Genomic DNA, 19,087 nt, shown 5'->3' with positions numbered 1-19,087 from the left:
TTTGAAGAAGCGACTTTGGTGGAGATTACAGCTTTGACTCGTCTTGGGTATGTCTGTATCAGCTTTGCACATCTGGATTTGGGGATTCTCTCTCATTCTTCCTCGCAGATTTTCTCAAGCGCTGTTAAGATAGATGGGGAGCGGTAGTGAACAACAATCTTCAAGTCTTTCCAAAGATTTTCAATGGGATTCAAGTCTGGGCTTTAGATGGGCCACTGAAGGGCTTTCATATTCTTGTTCTGAAGATTTTCCAGCATTGCTTTGGGTGTATGCATGGGGTCATTATCTTGTTGGAGCCTTAAATCTTCTCCCCAGTCTAAGGCTGTTTGCACGGAAGGATTTTCCTGTATTTGGCTCCATATAGGTGTGCTACATTCTAAATCATGTCCAAATAATTGAATTGGCCACAAGTGGACTCCAATCAAGTTGTAGTGAGATCTCAAGGATGATCAAAGGAAATTGAATGCGAATACAAAGGGGTGTGAATACTTTCCGAATGCACTGTAAGTTTTCAGACCCCTTCACTTTTTCCACATTTTGTTATGTTACAGCCTTATTCCAAAATGTATTAAATAAAAAAATATTCCTCAATATACACAGAATTCCCCATAGTGACAAAGCGAAAACAGGTTTTTAGAAAAACCTTATTTACATACAGTACCAGTCTAAAGTTTGGACACTCATTTCAGGATTTATCGTTATTATAACAGTGAAGACATCAAAACTATGAAATAACACATATGGAATCATGTAGTAACCAAAAAGGTGTTAAACAAATATATTTTTATTCAAAGTAGCCACCCTTTGCCTTGATTACAGCTTTGCACACTCTTGGCATTCTCTCAACCAGCTTCACAAGGTAGTCACCTGGAATGCATTTCAATGAACAGGTGTGCCTTGTTAAAAGTTAATTTGTGGAAATTCTTCTTAATTCTTCTTAACACGTTTGAGACAATCAGTTGTGTTGTGACAAGGTAGGGGTGGTATACATAAGATATGGTCTTTTACCAAATAGAGCTAAGTCCATATTTAGGCAAGAACAGCTCAAATAAACAAAGAGAAAAGACACTCCGTCATCACTTTAAGACATGAAGGTCAGTCAAACCGGAAAATGTCAAGAACTTTAAAAGTTTCTTCAAGTGCAGTTGCAAAAACCATTAAGCGCTATGATAAAACTGGCTCTCATGAGGACCACCACAGGAAAGGAAGACCCAGTGTTACCTCTGCTGCAGAGGATAAGTTAATTAGAGTTACCAGCCTCAGAAATTGCAGCCCAAATAAATGCTTCAATAAGTTAATTTAACAGACATCTCAACATCAACTTTTCAGAGGAGACTGATTGAATAAGGCCTTCATGGTCAAATTACTGCAAAGAAACCACTACTAAAGGACACCATTAAGAAGAAGAGACTTGCTTGGGCAAAGAAACACGAGCAATGGACATTATACCGGTAGAAATCTGTCCTTTGGTCTGATGAGTCCAAATTTGAGATTTTTGGTTCCAACCGCCGTGTCTTTGTGAGACACAGAGTAGATGAACGGATGATCTCTGTATGTGTGGTTCCCACCGTGAAGCATGGAGGAGGTGTGCTGGTGAAATGGTCTGTGATTTATTTAGAATTCAAGGCATACTTAACCAGCATGACTACCACATTATTCTGCAGCGATAAGCCATCCCATCTGGTTTGCTCTTAGTGGGACTATCATTTGTTTTTCAACAGGACAATGACCCAACACACCTCCAGGCTGTGTAAGGGCTATTTGACCAAGAAGGAGAGTGATGGAGTGCTGCATAAGATGATCTGGCCTCCACAATCACCCGAACTAAACCCATTTGAGATGGTTTGGGATGAGTTGGACCGCAGAGTGTAGAAAAATCAGCCAACAAGTGCTCAGCATATGTGGGAACTTCTTCAAGACTGTTGGAAAAGCATTCCAGGTGAAGCTGGTTGAGAGAATGCCAAGAGTGTACAAAGCTGTCATCAAGGCAAAGGGTGGCTACTTTAAAGGATCTCAAATATGTTTTGATCTGTTTTACACTTTTTTTGGTTACTACATGATTCCATATGTGTTATTTCATAGTTGTGATTCCTTCACTATTATTCTACAACGTAGAAAATAGTAAAATAAAGAAAAACCCTTGAATGAGTAGGTGTGTCCAAAATTTTGACTGGTACTGTAAGTATTCAGAACTTTTGATATGAGACTCGAAATTGAGCTCAGGTGCATCCTGTTTCCATTCATCCTTGAGATGTTTCTACAACTTGATTGAAGTTCACCTGTGGTAAATTCAATTGATTGGACATGATTTGGAAAAGCACATACCTGTGTCCCAAAGTTGACAGTGCATATCAGAGCAAAAACCAAGCCATGAGGTCGAAGGAATTGTCCGTTGAGCTTTGAGACAGGATTGTGTCGAGGCAGAGATCTGGGGAAGGGTACCAAAAAATGTCTGCAGCATTGAAGGTCCCCATGAACACAGTGGCCTCCATAATTCTTAAATGGAAGAAGTTTGGAACCACCAAGACTCTTCCTAGAGCTGGCCGCCTGGCCAAACTGAGCAATCAGGGGAGAAGGGCTTTGGTCAGGGAGGTGACAAAGAACCCGATGGTCACTCTGACAGAGCTCCAGAGGGCCTCTGTGGAAATGGGACAACCTTCCAGAATTTCAACCATCTCTGCAGCATTCCACCAAATCAGGTCTTTATGGTAGAGTGGCCAGACGGAAGCCACTCCTCAGTAAAAGGCACATGACAACTTGCTTGGAGTTTGCCAAAAGGAACCTAAAGAACTTTCAGACCATGAGAAACACGATTCTCTGGTCTGATGAATCCAAGATTGAACATTTTGGCCTGAATGCCAAGCGTCACGTCTGGAGGAAACCAGGCACCTGGCCAAAACCATCCCTACAGTGAAGCATGGTGGTGACAGCATCATGCTGCGTAGATTTTTTTCAGTGGCAGGGACTGAAAGACTAGTCAGGAAAGATGAACCTAGCAAAGTGCAGACAAATCCTTGATGAAAACCTGCTCCAGAGCATTCAGGTCTTCAGACTGGAACGAACGTTCACCTTTCAACCGGACAACAACCCGAAGCACACACCCAAGACAACGCAGGAGTGGCTTCAGGACAAGTCTCTGAATGTCCTTGAGTGGCCCAGCCAGAGCCCGGACTTGAACCCAATCAAACTGGAGAGACCTGAAAATAGCTGTGCAGCGATGCTCCCCATCCAACCTGACAGAGCATGAGAGGATCTGCAGAGAAAAACACGAGAAACTCCCCAAATAAAGGTGTGCCAAACTTGTAGCGTCATACCCAAGAAGACTCGAGGCTGTAATCGCTGCCAAATGTGCTTCAACAAAGTACTGAGTAAAGGGTCTGAATACTTACATAAATGTGAAATTTCAGTTTTTGTTTTGTTATCCATTTGCTAAAATTTCTAAAAAGCTGTTTTTGCTTTTTCATTAAGGGATATTGTGTGTAGATTGATGATGGAGAAAAAATTATTGAATCAATTTTAGGATAAGGCCAGACAAAATTGATTCACTGTTTAACAGATTTCCCCCCAGAAAAGTGGCGTGATTGAGCGAATAAATACAAAATAAATAAACATTAAGTGATAAGGAATAACAGAACTTTACCACATTGTCCTAGGGGGCACTTGTGCAGGCTCTAGGCCTAATGTGAGCTTCAAGAGTTAACTTACTCCATGTGAAAACCTACACTATGTTTCTTAAAAAGAAAGCAGATGTTACAATGTTGTTATAACCATGATAAATGAAACAATGGGAAGTATAACTTGTATAAAATGTTGATGTATAATAATGAATTCATTACCTGAATGCATCTCTATAGCCTATAAGCATTAACAAATTATTCATACAAATATGATTAGGCCTCTCAGACTAGGCCTGGTAGAAAGAGGGTCAACCAAGTTAGGTCTGCCAAATTAACGTAGCATTGTAAAAAATACATAAATCCAGCCTAGAGTATAGCCTATCATCATCAAAATAAAAAAATGTGTTTATAACATGCACAATTAGAAGCATCAATCTATATAGAGCAAGCTTGACTAAATTCCAGCCCAGTAACTTTGCTCACCGCATCCTCCTCTGACTGTCTCGTCTGGCTGCCACGAAAAGCCCTCACCTTGGAGACAGTCGATCACATCATTGTGGAGCTGCTGATCTGCATGAAGTGTGTGCGTGCCACTGGCCATGCACTTTGCTGGACATGCTAGCTATTCTCGGCAACACATCACTTCAAACGCATTCCATCTTGGTGTTATCGGTTGGCCTACAACTACTGGTAGTACTGGCAAAATGTAAGTCATGAATAGCAAATCGCCATACAGCTGACACACTTCGATTTCAATCATTTTGACTTCAATTTGGCCGTCCAAAATACTATCAGCTTGCACTGCGTCTTTGCTGATGAATGCCCTGATCTCTGGCCAGTCAACTGGTTAAATTACATTGTTGTTTCATATATTATTCGCTTTAAATAGATCTGAAAATGATGCATGAACTATGAATTTAACCAACTGTTTGTTTATAACGAGGGACGTCCCACATTAAACCCGGGACAGATAAATAGTAGGAATTTGCGCTGGCTTCAGCCATGACGGCATGAGAGAGAAATGAAACATCTGCACGTCGCTTGCAGGTGCGTGTGTGTTTCAATGTCCAATCTGAGGCTCAAACATGATCTGAGGCTGTTTGGTCTGTTGCGCATCAACTTGGGAAAGCCTCAAGGGAGAGCAGACAGTGTATTAGAAACAAAGCGCTGCATATATTGCCCAAAAAATAACACATCTGATTTAAAAAAAAAAATAATTGCGAGGTGTGGAAAAAAAGTAAGGCGGGGCATCCGTTAAACATTAATTCAACTTCATCTGGCCTACGGCTGTTACGTAACAAAATGTGGGAAAAGTGAAGGGGTCTGAATACTTTCCGAATGCACTGTATGTAAATTTGATATGTCATTTTCAATAAACTTGCAAACATTTCTAAAAACATGTTTTCCCTTAGTCATTATGGGGTATTGTGTGTAGATGGATGAGGAAAAACAATACATTTAAAATTCAGGCTGTAATAACTAAATGTGTAATAAGTCAAGGGGTACGAATACTTTCTGAAGGCATTGTAAGTAAATGAAGTAGCACAGCGTTTCTAGAAGGTTAGAGTACTGACGGTCATAGGTGAGGATGTGTCCACTGATGCCCTCGTAGACCACGTGTCCTTTGGACAGGAGCTCATCCCGCTCCCTCTCGGCTCTGCTGGGGCTGTCCTCTGTGATCAGACGGGTTATGGTCCCCTTGTACAGCACGTCTGCCGGGGTGCCCTGTGGAGGGAGTGGGACAGACATAGGAACAACACTCAATCATCTCACAAGATACAGAGGGCATCAGTTAAACAGATTTCATTAGTCGTTGTTGTAAGATGTACAGTACCAGTCAAAAGTTTGGACACACCTACTCATTCAAAGTTTTTTCTTTATTTTTATTATTTTCTACATTGTAGAATAGTGAAGACATAAAAACTATGAAATAACACATATGGAATCATGTAGGAACCCAAAAAGTTTTAAACAAATCAAAATATATTTTATATTTGAGATTCTTCAAAGTAGCCACACTTTGCCTTGATGACAGCTTTGCACATTCTTGGCATTCTCTCAACCAGCTTCACCTGGGATGCTTTTCCAACAGTCTTGAAGGAGTTCCCACATATGCTGAGCACTTGTTGGCTGCTTTTTCTTCACTCTGCGGTCCAACTCATGGGTGATTGTGGAGGCCAGATCATCTGATACAGTACTCATCACTCTCCTTCTTGGTCAAATAGCCCTTACACAGCCTGGAGGTGTGTTGGGTCATTGTCCTGTTGAAAAACAAATGGATAGTCCCACTAAGCACAAACCAGATGGGATGACGTATCGCTGCAGAATACTGTAGTAGCCATGCTGGTTAAGTGTGCCTTGAATTCTAAATAAATCACAGACAGTGTCACCAGCAAAGCACCCCCACACCATCATTCCTCCTCCTCCGTGCTTCACGGTGGGAACCACACATGCGGAGATCATGTGTTCAGCTACTCTGTGTCTCACAAAGACACTGGTTGGAACCAAAAATCTCAAATTTGGACTCATCAAAGCAAAGGACAGATTTCCACAGGTCGAATGTTCATTGCTCGTGTTTCTTTGCCCAAGCAAGTCTCTTCTTATTGGTGTCTTTTAGTAGTGGTTTCTTTGCAGCAATTCGACCAGACCTGATTAACGCAGTCTCCTCTGAACAGTTGATGTTGAGATGTGTCTGTTACTTGAACTCTGTGAAGCATTTATTTGGGCTGCAATCTGAGGTGCAGTTAACTCTAATGAACTTATCCTCTGAAGCAGAGGTAACTCTGGGTCTTCCTTTCCTGTGGCGGTCCTCATGAGAGCCAGATTCATCATAGCGCTTGATGGTTTTTGCGAAGCACTTGAAGAAACTTCCAAAGTTCTTGAAATCCTCCGGATTGACTGACCTTCATGTCTTAAAGTAATGGAGTGTCGTTTTCTTTGCTTATTTGAGCCGTTCTTGCCATAATATGGACTTGGTCTTTTACCAAATAGGGCTATCTTCTGTATACCACCCCTACCTTCTACACCTGCATTACTTGCTGTTTGGGGTTTTTGGCTGGGTTTCTGTACAGCACTTCGTGACATCAGCTGATGAAAGAAGGGCTTTATAAACACATTTGATAGATTGATTGAAAACACAACTGATTGGCTCAAACACATTAAGGAAAGAAATTCCACAAACTTTTAACAAGGCACATCTGTTAATTGAAATTCATTCCAGGTGACTACCTCATGAAGCTGGTTGAGAGAATGCCAAGAGTGTGCAAAGCTGTAATTAAGGCAAAGGGTGACTACTTTGAAGAATCTCAAATATAAAATATATTTTGATTTGTTTAACACTTTTTTGTTACTATATGATTCCATGTGTTATTTCATAGTTTTGATGTCTTCACCCTTACTCTACAATGTAGAAAATAGTAAAAATAAAGAAAAACCCTGGAATGACTAGGTGTCTCCAAACTTTTGACTGGTACTGTATATTTTTCCAGAATTTAATTTTTCATTGTGATAGCTCTGGTGAGCAAGATCATACGGAGTGTACATCATGCACTGATGCCACATAGTCACATAAGAATACAATTTGTGTCTCAGACAATAAGCCCCACAGACTCTGCAGTGCTAACACTAGGTGACAAAATGGCAGCAGCAGGTTTGGTCGGGGCTTTCTGTCATATCTCTGGCACACTTTGCTGTGAGTCATATTTCCGCCGTGGCCGCTGAGTGTTTATGTAAGCCTGCTGGGAGGCTGATAGAGAGCACACAAGGCTGTCATTGGAGCCTGATATGGAGTGTCGGAGGGGGAAGGGAGGGGGTGAAGAGGGACATGTGTTGCCCTAGATCACATTTCCTGTCTGTTGATTACAGCTCTTTCCAAAGAAAGGGGGGGGGGCGTAGTGTAGTCAGGGGCCAGGGCATCTACCCTCAGCATTCAACTTTATCAAGGGAGATGCGAGCGACGCACCTGATACAACAAAGCCTTATCTGTACACGCGCACGCATACACACACTTTCGCTCTGCCTAGCAGTCAGCTAAACAAACAAAGAAGGAGCAGGCTAACTTCCCCACCCGCTCTGATTACATCTCTCTCACCTTTCCCTCAGTTATCTATCTGGGCATATATAACATCACCCCATTTCAAGGCCAGTTGGCCGAGGCAGATATTACAGCAGGCTGAGGACTGTGCATATCAGTGATGGGGCTTAGTGAGTGGAGAATAAACAGATAAATAAAGTAGAGAACAGACGTGGTACAGTGTGTACCTGTTGCTAGGGCGACAGGGAGCAGTCAGAGCCACGATCATGTCACACCAGGCAGGATCAGCAGGGAGATCCTGCCTGCCTGCAGCCCCAGCCTTTACCCTGCCTTGCCTGAACACTATCTGAGCCTGACTAACTTTCCAGCCTGGGGTCATGACCTCTCAACACGTCTATGTCGTTGTCCTTGTTTCATTTGGAGGCATACAATAAACAGTCCGGTGAGACTTTTAGGTCAAAGCTGATAAAGTCATGATAATAAATAAGGCACAGTAAGCAGAAGCACATAGTGCTGTGGTCAGTGTGTTGCTCTTACCTGGGTGATGGAGCCTCCCCGGTAGGAGATGGGGGAGTCCTGGTGCACTCTGGTCCCTGGGATGCCCTTTGTGATGCTGCCCCCCTGCACTGCTGGCAAAGACCCTGCAAATTCAACACATCCAGGAGCAGAGTCAGGGCTTTATATTGGCATAGACATCTGTTTATGTACCAATAACAGAGAAGAGAATCCGTATAAGCAGAGAGCAGTGTAGACTTGGTGCCCAACATCGAGGGGTGTGGAATGTATCTAGTTATGAACTCACCACGTCCAGCGTTGGCGTCATGGGGCATCCCCTGCGTGGACAGGTTCTCTGCCTGGGATGACGGGCACCGCGGGGACAGCTGCTCCTGCTTCACCACCGGGTAGGGACCTGGTGTGTGTGTGTGAGTCAGAGAGGGACAGAGTGAGACAAGAGCAGAGAGGAGAGAGAGTGTCAATGGAGAAAGCCCAGGACACCCAAACTCTACAATTGAAGGTTAGGGTAAGAAGAAGGCAACTCACCAGCAAACCAAGGCTGGGAGTGCTGCACCCACTCCAGACACTTGGACTCACCCACTTTCCTCTGATCCATCCAGGACAAACCCATCTGTGCAGGGGGCATCTTCCCATGGTCCATCCCGTGAGCCGGGCTATGCAGCTGCACTGGGGTGCCCTGCGAACCACACAACAACAGTGAGCATGGTGAACGGCAACACTCAATTCACTTTCACAATAACTCAACATCTAATGGGTGCTATGGCTCTCTCAAGTAGTGTCCTATACCTGTGTGATAGACCCCCCTGGCTTGTTGGAGGAGATGAGAGGGGGTGGCTCTGGCATATGGAGGGGGAGCACCGCTGCCAATCTGGCACCATCCTGCTGCAGACCAGGGGGCCCAGAGTGGCCAGCCTGCTGGAAAGCTGAGAGCAAAGACAGAAATATACTTTAAAAATATAGACATGGCAGTTTAGGGAAGCAAAGTAGGGTTGGCTAAGAATAGCACAGAGCAAGGAGGCATAACAATGAAATGGGAGATGAGACTTGAACTGGAATAGAAGGGATGAGGGTCTGATGATGGGAATAGGGAGGGATGACGGTTTGACTAGAGGGAATAATAGTAAGGTAGGGAAGGTCTGGGGAATAGAGAGGGGTTGTAGTGGGACAGTGGACAGTCAAAGCACTTCTCACTCACATGGCTCTCAGATATCTCAATTCTTATTAGCTAATACACGTCACGTGATCGGGTCCTTCTCACAGGCATCTCAGCTAAGATGTAGGCTACAAGTGAAGACAGACACATCGGGGACGCAACTGCGCGGATCCTTCTTATCAAATTCCGAGGCGCATATTGAATATATCCATCCACATTTGGCCTACAGTACTTTTTGTAAGCCAACAAGATGAGTAGGCCTTACAAACAGCAAAAGCTATAGCCTATGACAATGCACTATCCCCCATAGTACAAAAGTTGACCTATTCAATTGGTCAACTTGTCCTTCTGTGCGAGAAATAAATATTCCAAACATACTCTGGGACAGTTGGGAAAGGGTGATACCTAGTCAGCTGTACAGAATGCCTTCAACTGAAATGTGTCTCCCGCATTTGACCCAACCCCTCTGAATCAGAGGTGCGGGGGGATGCCTTAATCGACATCCACGTCTTCGGCGCCCGGGGAACACTGGGTTAACTGCCTTGCTCAGGGGCAGAACGACAGATTTTTACCTCGTCAGCTCTGGGATTTGATCCAACCTTTCGGTTGCTGGCCCAACGCTCTAACCACTAGGCTAGCTGCCACTAGGCTAGGCTACCTTGTGGGATGCGATAGATCCCAAATTAATACAACCACTAGCATCAAAAAACCTGTGTCTGATGCAAACGATCAGAACGTTAATCTTAAAATGTTGATAAACTATAAGCTATTTCTATTTCTTGACGTTATTTGTGCAGCAATGCGCACACAGCAGTAGGATATAAGCGCGAATGTTCCAAAATGCAATCAATTAGCAGCAAAACACTGTTCTCCAAAGTGACCGCAAACGCGATTATGCATGTAATTCTTTATTATAGAAGTAGCATTTTTATGGTGAAAATTATCTTCCCCAAACTTGAAACTCACACGCCGCCTATGTATGCCAGTTAGGCTCTACACTGGTCGTAAAGCGAATTAATGTGCTTAATTTTAAGAAGTTTTGGCCACTTTAGTTGTGATATAAACCTTATCAAAACATATAGGCCTATGGGCTAGGCCAGTGGTTCCCAAACTTTTTATAGTCCCGTACCCTTTCAAACATTCAACCTCCAGCTGCGTGCCCCCTCTCGCACTCACAAATGTTGTTTTTTTGCCATCATTGTAAGCCTGCTACACTATACGATACATTTATTAAACATAAGAATGAGTGTGAGTTTTGTCACAAGAAAGCCAGCATCCTGGAGTCGCCTTCATTGTTGACGTTGAGACTGGTGTTTTGCGGGTACTATTTAAAGAAGCTGCCAGTTGAGGACTTGTGGCGTCTTTCTCAAACTAGACACTCTAATGTACTTGTCCTCTTCCTCAGTTGTGCACCGGAGCCCCCCACTCCTCTTTCTATTCTGGTTAGAGCCAGTTTGCGCTGTTCTGTGAAGGGAGCAGTATGCAGCATTGTACGACATCTTCAGTTTCTTGGCAATTTCTCGCATGGAATAGCCTTCATTTCTCAGAACAAGAATAGACTGTCTAGTTTCAGAAGAAAGTTAATTGTTTCTGGCATTTTGAGCCTGTAATCGAACCCATAAGTACTGATGCTCCAGATACTGAACTAGTCTAAAAGGACAGCTTCTTTAATCAGGACAACAGTTTACAGCTGTGCTAACATATTGCAAAAGGGTTTTCTAATGATCAATTAGCATTTTAAAATTATAAACTTGGTTCCAAGATGGCGTAGCAGTCGGACGTTTGTTTTGTCTTGTCCCGTCCCGTGGAATTTTTGTTTACCTTGTTTTTATTTCGTATATATTTTAGTCTCACTTTCCATCTACGGACTGAATATACTCTCCAACAACCCGCATCACCCAATGTGGTACAGATCTGCTATTTTTAAACTTTAGAACCGGAACCCCCATCAGAAGCTAGCCAGCTAACTAGCAGTCAGTTAGTCACTTCTAGCGGTCTTCACCGTTAACTCGGACACCAGCAAGCCTAAGCTCGGTCAATACCTGCTAGCTGCAATCCGACTGGCTACTCCTGGATAACGTCGCTGGCCCAAAGCAAGCACCAGTTAGACTCGAGCTAGACCCATCTCCCGGCAAGCTGAGGAGGTCCACCAGCCAATTCTTGGGCTACAATACCTCTTTTGCCAATTGGCCTGGACCTTTCACTGCCGACACGGAGCCCTGCTGATCCATCACGACTGGTCTGCCAACGTATTCATCCGAAGTAGTTTCAATAGGCTCTTCCGTTGCGTTGTCACCGAAGGCCTATCTGCAAGCCCCGGTCCGCTAGCCGTCTGAATCGCCGTGTCTCCAGCTTGCCTAGCGTAGTTGAGACTACTAAATCGGCTCCCTGACTCACCTATTGCTACTCATTGGACCCTATGATCACTCGGCTACACATGCCTCTCCCTAATGTCAATATGCCTTGTCTATTGCGGTTATGGTTAGTGATTGTTGTCTTATTTTACTGTAGAGACCCCCAGCCCTGCTCAATATGCCTTAGATAGCCTTTTTGTCCCACCCCCTACACATGCGGTGACCTCACCTGGCTTAACTGGTGCCTCTAGAGACAAAACCTCTCTCATCATCACTAAATGCCTACGTTTACCTCCACTGTACTCACATTCTACCATACCCTTGTCTGTACATTAAGCCTCGAATCTATTCTTCCGCGCCCAGAAACCTGCTCCTTTTACTCTCTGTTCCAAGTGCACTAGACGACCAGTTCTTATAGCCTTTAGTCGTACCCTTATCCTACTCCTCCTCTGTTCCTCTGGTGATGAAGAGGTTAACCCAGGCCCTGCAGCCCCCAGCACCACTCCCATTCCCCAGGCGCTCACATTTGTTGACTTCCGTAACCGTAAAAGCCTTGGTTTCATGCATGTTAACATCAGAAGCCTCCTCCCAAAGTTTGTTTTATTCACTGCTTCAGCACACTCCACAAACCCTGATGTCCTGGCTTAGGAAGGCCACCAAAAATCCTGAAATTTCCATCCCCAACTACAACATTTTCCAACAAGATAGAACTGCCAAAGGGGGCGGAGTTGCAATCTACTGCAGAGATCTGTCATACTATCCAGGTCTGTGCCCAAACAATTCGAGCTTCTACTTTTAAAAATCCAACTTTCCAGAAACAAGTCTCTCACCGTTGCCGCTTGTTATAGACGCCCCCTCAGCCCCCAGCTGTGCCCTGGACACCATATGTGAATTGAATGCCCCGCATCTATCTTCAGAGTTCGTACTGTTAGGTGACCTAAACTAGGATATGCTTAACATCCCGGCCGTCCTACAATCTAAGCTAGATGCCCTCAATCTCACACAAATTATCAAGGAACCTACCAGCTACAACCTTAAATCTGTAACAACGGCCACCCTCTTAGATATCATCCTGACAAACTTGCCCTCTAAATACACCTCTGCTGTCTTCAACCAGGATCTCAGCGATCACTGCCTGCGTCCGTAATGGGTCTGCGGTCAAACGACCACCCCTCACGACTGTCAAAAACTCTCTAAAACAGTTCAGCGAGCAGGCCTTTCTAATTGACCTGGCTCGGGTATCCTGGAAGGATATTGACCACATCCCGTCAGTAGAGGATGCATGGTTGCTCTTTAAAAGTGCTTTCCTCACCATCTTAAATAAGCATGCCCCATTCAAAAAATGTAGAACTAAGAACAGATATGGCCCTTGGTTCACCACAGACTTGACCACCCTTAACCAGCACAAAAACATCCTGTAGCGTTGTGCATTAGCATCGAATAGCCCCCGCGATATGCAACTTTTCAGGTTAGTAAGGAACCAATATACACAGTCACTTAGGAAAGCTAAGCTAGCATTTTCAAACAGAAATTTGCATAATGTAGCACTAATTCCAAAAAGTGTTGGGACACTAAAGTCCATGGAGAATAAGAGCACCTCCTCCCACCTGCCCACTGCACTGAGGCTAAGAAACACTGTCACCACCGATAAATCTACGATAATCGATCATTTCAAGAAGCACTTTTCTACGGCTGACCATCGTTCCACCTGACTACCTCTACCCCGGCCAACAGCTCTGGACCCCCTGCAGAAACTTGCCCAAGCCCCCCCCCCCACACCCAAATCCAGACAGCTGATGTTCTGAAAGAGCCGCAAAATCTGGATCCTTACAAATCAGCTGAGCTAGACAATCTGGACCCTCTCTTTTTAAAATTAACCGCCGAAATTGATTAAACCCCTATTACTAGCCTGATCAACTTCTCTTTCGTATCGTCTGAGATCCCCTAAGATTGGAAAGCTGCCGCGGTCATCCCCCTCTTCAAATGGGGATACACTCGAGACACAAACTGGTATAGACCTACAGTTGAAGTCAGAAGTCTACATACACTTAGGTTGGATTTCTTGTTAACAAACTACAGTTTTGGCAAGTCGGATAGGACATCTACTTTGTGCATGACAAGTAATTTTTCCAACAATTGTTTACAGACAGATTATTTCACTTATAATTCACTATCACAATTCCAGTGGGTCAGAAGCTTACATACACTAAGTTGACTGTGCCTTTAAACAGCATGGAAAATTCCAGAAAATTATGTCATGGCTTTAGAAGCTTATAGGCTAATTGACATCATTTGAGTCAATTTGAGGTGTACCTGTTGATGTATTTCAAGGCCGACCTTCAAATTCAGTGCCTCTCGTTTATCCTTGGGAGCAATTTCCAAATACCTGAAGGTGCCACGTTCATCTGTACAAACAATAGTACGCAAGTATAAACACCATGAGACCACGCAGCCGTCATACCGCTCAGGAAGGAGACGTGTTCTGTCTCCTAGAGAGGAACGTACTTCGGTGCGAAAAGTGCAAATCAATCCCTGAACAAAAAGGAGGATGCTTGCAAGCCGAAGAACACCATCCCAACCGTGATGCACGGGGGTGGCAGCATCATGTTGTGGGGATGCTTTGCCGCAGGAGGGACTGGTGCACTTCACAAAATAGATGGCATCATGACGATGGAAAATTATGTGGATATATTGAAGCAACATCTCAAGACATCAGTCAGGAAGTTAAAGCTTGGTCGCAAATGGGTCTTCCAAATGGACAATGATCCCAAGCATACTTCCAAAGTTGTGGAAAATGGCTTAAGGACAACAAAGTCAAGGTAATGGAGTGGCCATCACAAAGCCCTCACCTCATCCCATTGAAAATTTGTGGGCAGAACTGAAAAAGCGTGTGTGAGCAAGGAGGCCTACAAACATGACTCAGTTACATCAGCTCTGTCAGGAGGAATGGGCCAAAATTCACCCAACTTATTGTGGGAAGCTTGTGGAAGGCTACTCAAAACGTTTGACCCAAGTTAAACAATTTAAAGGTATTGCTACCAAATACTAATTCAACTTCTGACCCACTGGGAATGTGATGAAAAAAATCACTCTACTATTATTCTGACATTTCACATTCTTAAAATAAAGTGCTGATCCTAACTAACCTAAGACAGGGAATTTTTACTAGGATTAAATGTCAGGAATTGTGAAAAACTGAGTTTAAATGAATTTGGCTAAGGTGTATGTAAACTTCCGACTTTAACTGTATATCCATCCTGCCCAGCCTTTCTAAAATCTTCGAAAGACAAGTTAACAAACAGATCACCAACCATTTCGAATCCCACCGTACCTTCTCCACTATGCAATCTGGTTTCCGAGCTGGTCATGGGTGCACCTCAGCCACACTCAAGGTCCCGAACGATATCATAACTGCCATCTATAAAAGACAGTACTGTGCCGCCGTCTTTATCGACCTGGCCAAGGCTTTTGACTCACCGCATTCTTATCGGCAGACTCAATAGCCTTGGTTTCTCAAATGACTGCCTCGCCTGGTTCACCAACTACTTCTCAGATAGAGTTCAGTGTGTCAAATCGGAGGGCCTGTTGTCCGGACCTCTGGCAGTCTCTATGGGGGTGCCACAGGGTTCAATTCTCGGGCTGACTCTTTTCTCTGTATATATATATATATATCAATGATGTGGCTGTTGTTGCTGGTGATTCTCTGATCCACCTCTATGCAGACGACACCAATCTGTATACATCTGGCCCTTCTTTGGACACTGTTAACAAACCTCCAAACGACCTTCAATGCCATACAACACTCCTTCCATGACCTCCATCTGTTTTTAAATGCTAGTAAAACTAAATGCATGCTCTTCAACAGATTGCTGCCCGCACCCGCCTGCCCGACTAGCATCACTACTCTGGAGGGTTCTAACTTAGAATATGTGGAGAACTACAAATACCTAGGTGTCTGGTTAGACTTTAAAACTCTCCTTCCAAACTCACATTAGGCATCTTCAATCCAAAATTAAATCTAGAATCGCTTCCTATTTCGCAACAAAGCCTCCTTCACTCATGCTGCCAAACATACCCTTGTAAAACTGACTATCCTACCGATCCTTGACTTCTGCGATGTCATTTACAAAATAGCCTCCAACACTCTACTCAGCAAATTGGATGTAGTCTATCACAGTGCCATACGTTTTGTCACCAAAGCCCCATATACTACCCACCACCGCGGCCTGTATGCTCTCGTTGGCTGGCCCTCGCGACGTATTCGTCGCCAAACCCACTGGCTCCAGGTCATCTATAAGTCTTTGCTAGGTAAAGCCCCGCCTTATCTCAGCTCACTGGTCACCATAGCAACACCCACCCGTAGCACACGGTCCAGCAGGTGTATTTCACTGGTCATCCCCAAAGCCAACACTTCCTTTGGCCACCTTTCCTTCCAGTTCTCTGCTGCCAATGACTGGAATGAATTGCAAAAATCACTGAAGCTGGAGACGTATATCTCCCTCACTAACTTTAAGCATCAGCTGTTTGAGCAGCTTACCAATCAATGTACTTGTACACAGCCAATCTGTAAATAGCACTCCCAACTACCTCATCCCCATATTGTTATTTATCTTCTTGCTCTTTTGCACCCCAGTATCTCTACTTGCACATCATCATCTGCACATCTATCACTCCAGTGTTAATGCTAAATTGTAATTATTTTGCCTCTATGGCATATTTATTGCCTTACCTCCCTAATTTTCTACATTTGCACACACTGTACCTAGATTCTTCTATTTTATTTTATTTTGTGTTATTGACTATGTTTGCTCATGTGTAACTCTGTGTTGTTTTTGTCGCACTGCTTTACAACTGGCCAGGTCGCAGTTGTAAATGAGAACTTGTTCTCAACTGGCCTACCTGGTTAAATAAAGGTGAAATAAAAAATGTAAATAAAATTAGCTAACACAACGTGCCATTGGAACACAGGAGTGATGGTTGATGATAATGGGCCTCTGTACGCCTATGGAGTTATTCCATTAAACATCAGCCGTTTCCAGCCGTTTCCAGCTATATAAGTAATTTACAACATTAACAATGTCTACGCTGTATTTCTGATCAATTTGATGTTATTTTAATGGACAAAAAATATGCTTATCTTTCAAAAACAAGGACATTTCTAAGTGACCCCAAACTTTTGAACGGCAGTGTGTGTGTGAAATTAGTTTTGATTTAGAATGTACCATTATCATGCACTTGTCTCAGAACAGGGTCATGGAGGTAAAAAATAGATGTCATCTAAGCACTTAAATAGTGACTGGAGGATGTTTTTCCCGTAGTTTATTCTCATGCCTGCAAGGCACGCTATATTCCTGCTGTAAAGCGAAACAATGTGCTTAATGTTAGGAAAGTTGATAAATATAAACTGAACAAAAATATAAATGCAACATGTAAAGTGTTGGTCCCACGTTTCATGAGCTGAAATAAAAGATCCCAGAAATTGTCCATACGCACAAAGAGCTTATTTCTCTCAAATGTTGTGTACGAAATTGTTTACATTCCTGTTAGTGAGCATTTCTCCTTTGCCAAGATAATCCATCCACCTGACAGGTGTGGCATATCAAGAAGCTGATTAAACAGCATGACCATTACACAGGTGCACCTTGGGCTGGGGACAATAAAAGGCCACTCTAAAATGTGCAGTTTTGTCACACAACACAAAGCCACATATGTCTGTTTTGAGGGAGCGTGCAAACGGCATGCTGACTGCAGGAATGTCCACCAGAGCTGTTGCCAGAGAATTGAATGTTAATTTTTCTATCCGAGAATTTGGCTATACGTCCAACCGGTGTCACAACTGCAGACCACGTGTAAACATGCCAGCCCAGGACTTCCACATCCGTCTTCTTCACCTGCAGGATCATCTGAGACCAGCCACCCAGACAGCTGATGGAACTGAGGAGTATTTATGTCTGTAATATAGCCCTTTTGTGAAAAAAAAAAAAAAAAAAGAATTCTGATTGGCTGGGCCTGGCTCCACAGTGGGTCCTCCCAGGCCTACCCATGGCTCCACCCCTGCCCAGTTAAGTGAAATCCATAGATTAGGGTGCTGGGTACCAGGGATTAGCACATTTGGGGGGCCACTAATGACCAACAGCAGCATCAGAGCTTGGAGAAGCCTAGTTACCACGACTAAACGGTCATGTGGAATTTGACTGCGGTCACCATAACAGCCCTAAGTGGGACTCACAGGAGTTGTAGTGGAGTAGGTGCTGGTCGTGGCTGAGCTTGGCCATGTCTCGATGGGACATTGGGTAGGGGGACATGACGGGCCGGCCCAGGGAGGTGGCCCTCAGGTCCTCTGGCCCCACCGCCTGCTTCTTAGGGTCACCATGAGGAGAGAAGGCCCGGGACTTATCTGCAAGACGGGACAAACACACACACACACAAACGGTAAGGGATGGGGGGGTAGCTGCTATCTTTCTGGAAGCTGAGAACCATCCCTTGGTCAGCGCTAGCTTTTTATGCTCCTTCTCCTCATCATCATTACTATCATCATCACTATCATCATCATCATCATAGCAAGGAGTGCAGCCAGGCAGCGTCTGCACAGTCAGCCACACAGCAACGCTGCTCCACACAGCCACAGCACACACACTGCCAAACCTTCTAATAGTGTTACACACACAATCAAATCCCACTGAGGAAGTGAATATAGCTAGGTGTGTGTTGGGCGAAGGGGTATGAGTTAGGGATAGATTGGGGTGGGACGGGGTGTGAACCTACGTAATCCGTGAAGTAGAGTCTGCAGCCACCTCTCGTTGCCTTCCAGCTCTGCAGGGACACAGACATACTGCAGCTGATCACATACATCACACTCACACACAGTCACGCGTACATATGTCCATGTAGGGCTGGGTGATATGACCAAAATATTATATCACAGATTTTTTTTAAATTGACGATATTTGACGCTATTTTATGTTTTTTAATAATAAAAGTTCTGAATTTGCTTCATGAGTAGTGCGTCACCCTAGGGTGGCAACACATACAGTTGAAGTCGGAAGTTTACATACACTTAGGTTGGAGTCATTAAAATTTGTTTTTCAACCACTCCACAAATTTCTTGTTAACAAACTATAGGTTAGGACATCTACTTAGTGCATGACACAAGTAATTTTTCCAACAATTGTTTACAGACAGAATATTTCACTTACAATTCACTGTATCACAATTCCAGTGGGTCAGAAGTTTATACACTAAGTGGACTGTGCCTTTAAACAGCTTGGAAAATTCCAGATAATGTCATGGCTTTAGATGCTTCTGATAGGCTAATTGACATCATTTGAGTCAATTGGAGGTGTACCTGTGGATGTATTTCAAGGCCGACCTTCAAACTCTGCCTCTTTGCTTGACATCATGGGAAAATCAAAAG

At 43.9% G+C, this 19,087-nt stretch overlaps 1 protein-coding gene across 12 annotated transcripts in view; it reads right to left on the bottom strand.

The window, feature by feature from the left end:
• ncor2 (nuclear receptor corepressor 2) overlaps positions 1 to 19,087 on the bottom strand; it is a 198,116-nt gene that overhangs the window by 18,397 nt on the left and 160,632 nt on the right. For 9 of the 12 annotated variants that reach the window (XM_082968599.1, XM_045707173.2, XM_045707176.2 and 6 more), the window contains exons 23-29: positions 18,439 to 18,486; positions 17,903 to 18,070; positions 8,953 to 9,089; positions 8,692 to 8,842; positions 8,453 to 8,560; positions 8,188 to 8,291; positions 5,192 to 5,342 (exon numbers count right to left, since the gene is read on the bottom strand). In XM_082968599.1, the coding sequence (XP_082824725.1) occupies positions 5,192 to 5,342; positions 8,188 to 8,291; positions 8,453 to 8,560; positions 8,692 to 8,842; positions 8,953 to 9,089; positions 17,903 to 18,070; positions 18,439 to 18,486 (867 nt within the window). The remainder of the gene's footprint in view (positions 1 to 5,191; positions 5,343 to 8,187; positions 8,292 to 8,452; positions 8,561 to 8,691; positions 8,843 to 8,952; positions 9,090 to 17,902; positions 18,071 to 18,438; positions 18,487 to 19,087) is intronic. The other 3 variants (XM_082968600.1, XM_045707179.2, XM_045707178.2) reach the window with 2 other exon arrangements.

Source organism: Salmo salar, chromosome 24, assembly GCF_965601325.2.
Source record: "Salmo salar chromosome 24, fSalSal1, whole genome shotgun sequence".
Classification (NCBI taxonomy): Eukaryota; Metazoa; Chordata; class Actinopteri; order Salmoniformes; family Salmonidae; genus Salmo; species Salmo salar.
This window is presented reverse-complemented; position numbering and strand designations above follow the sequence as displayed.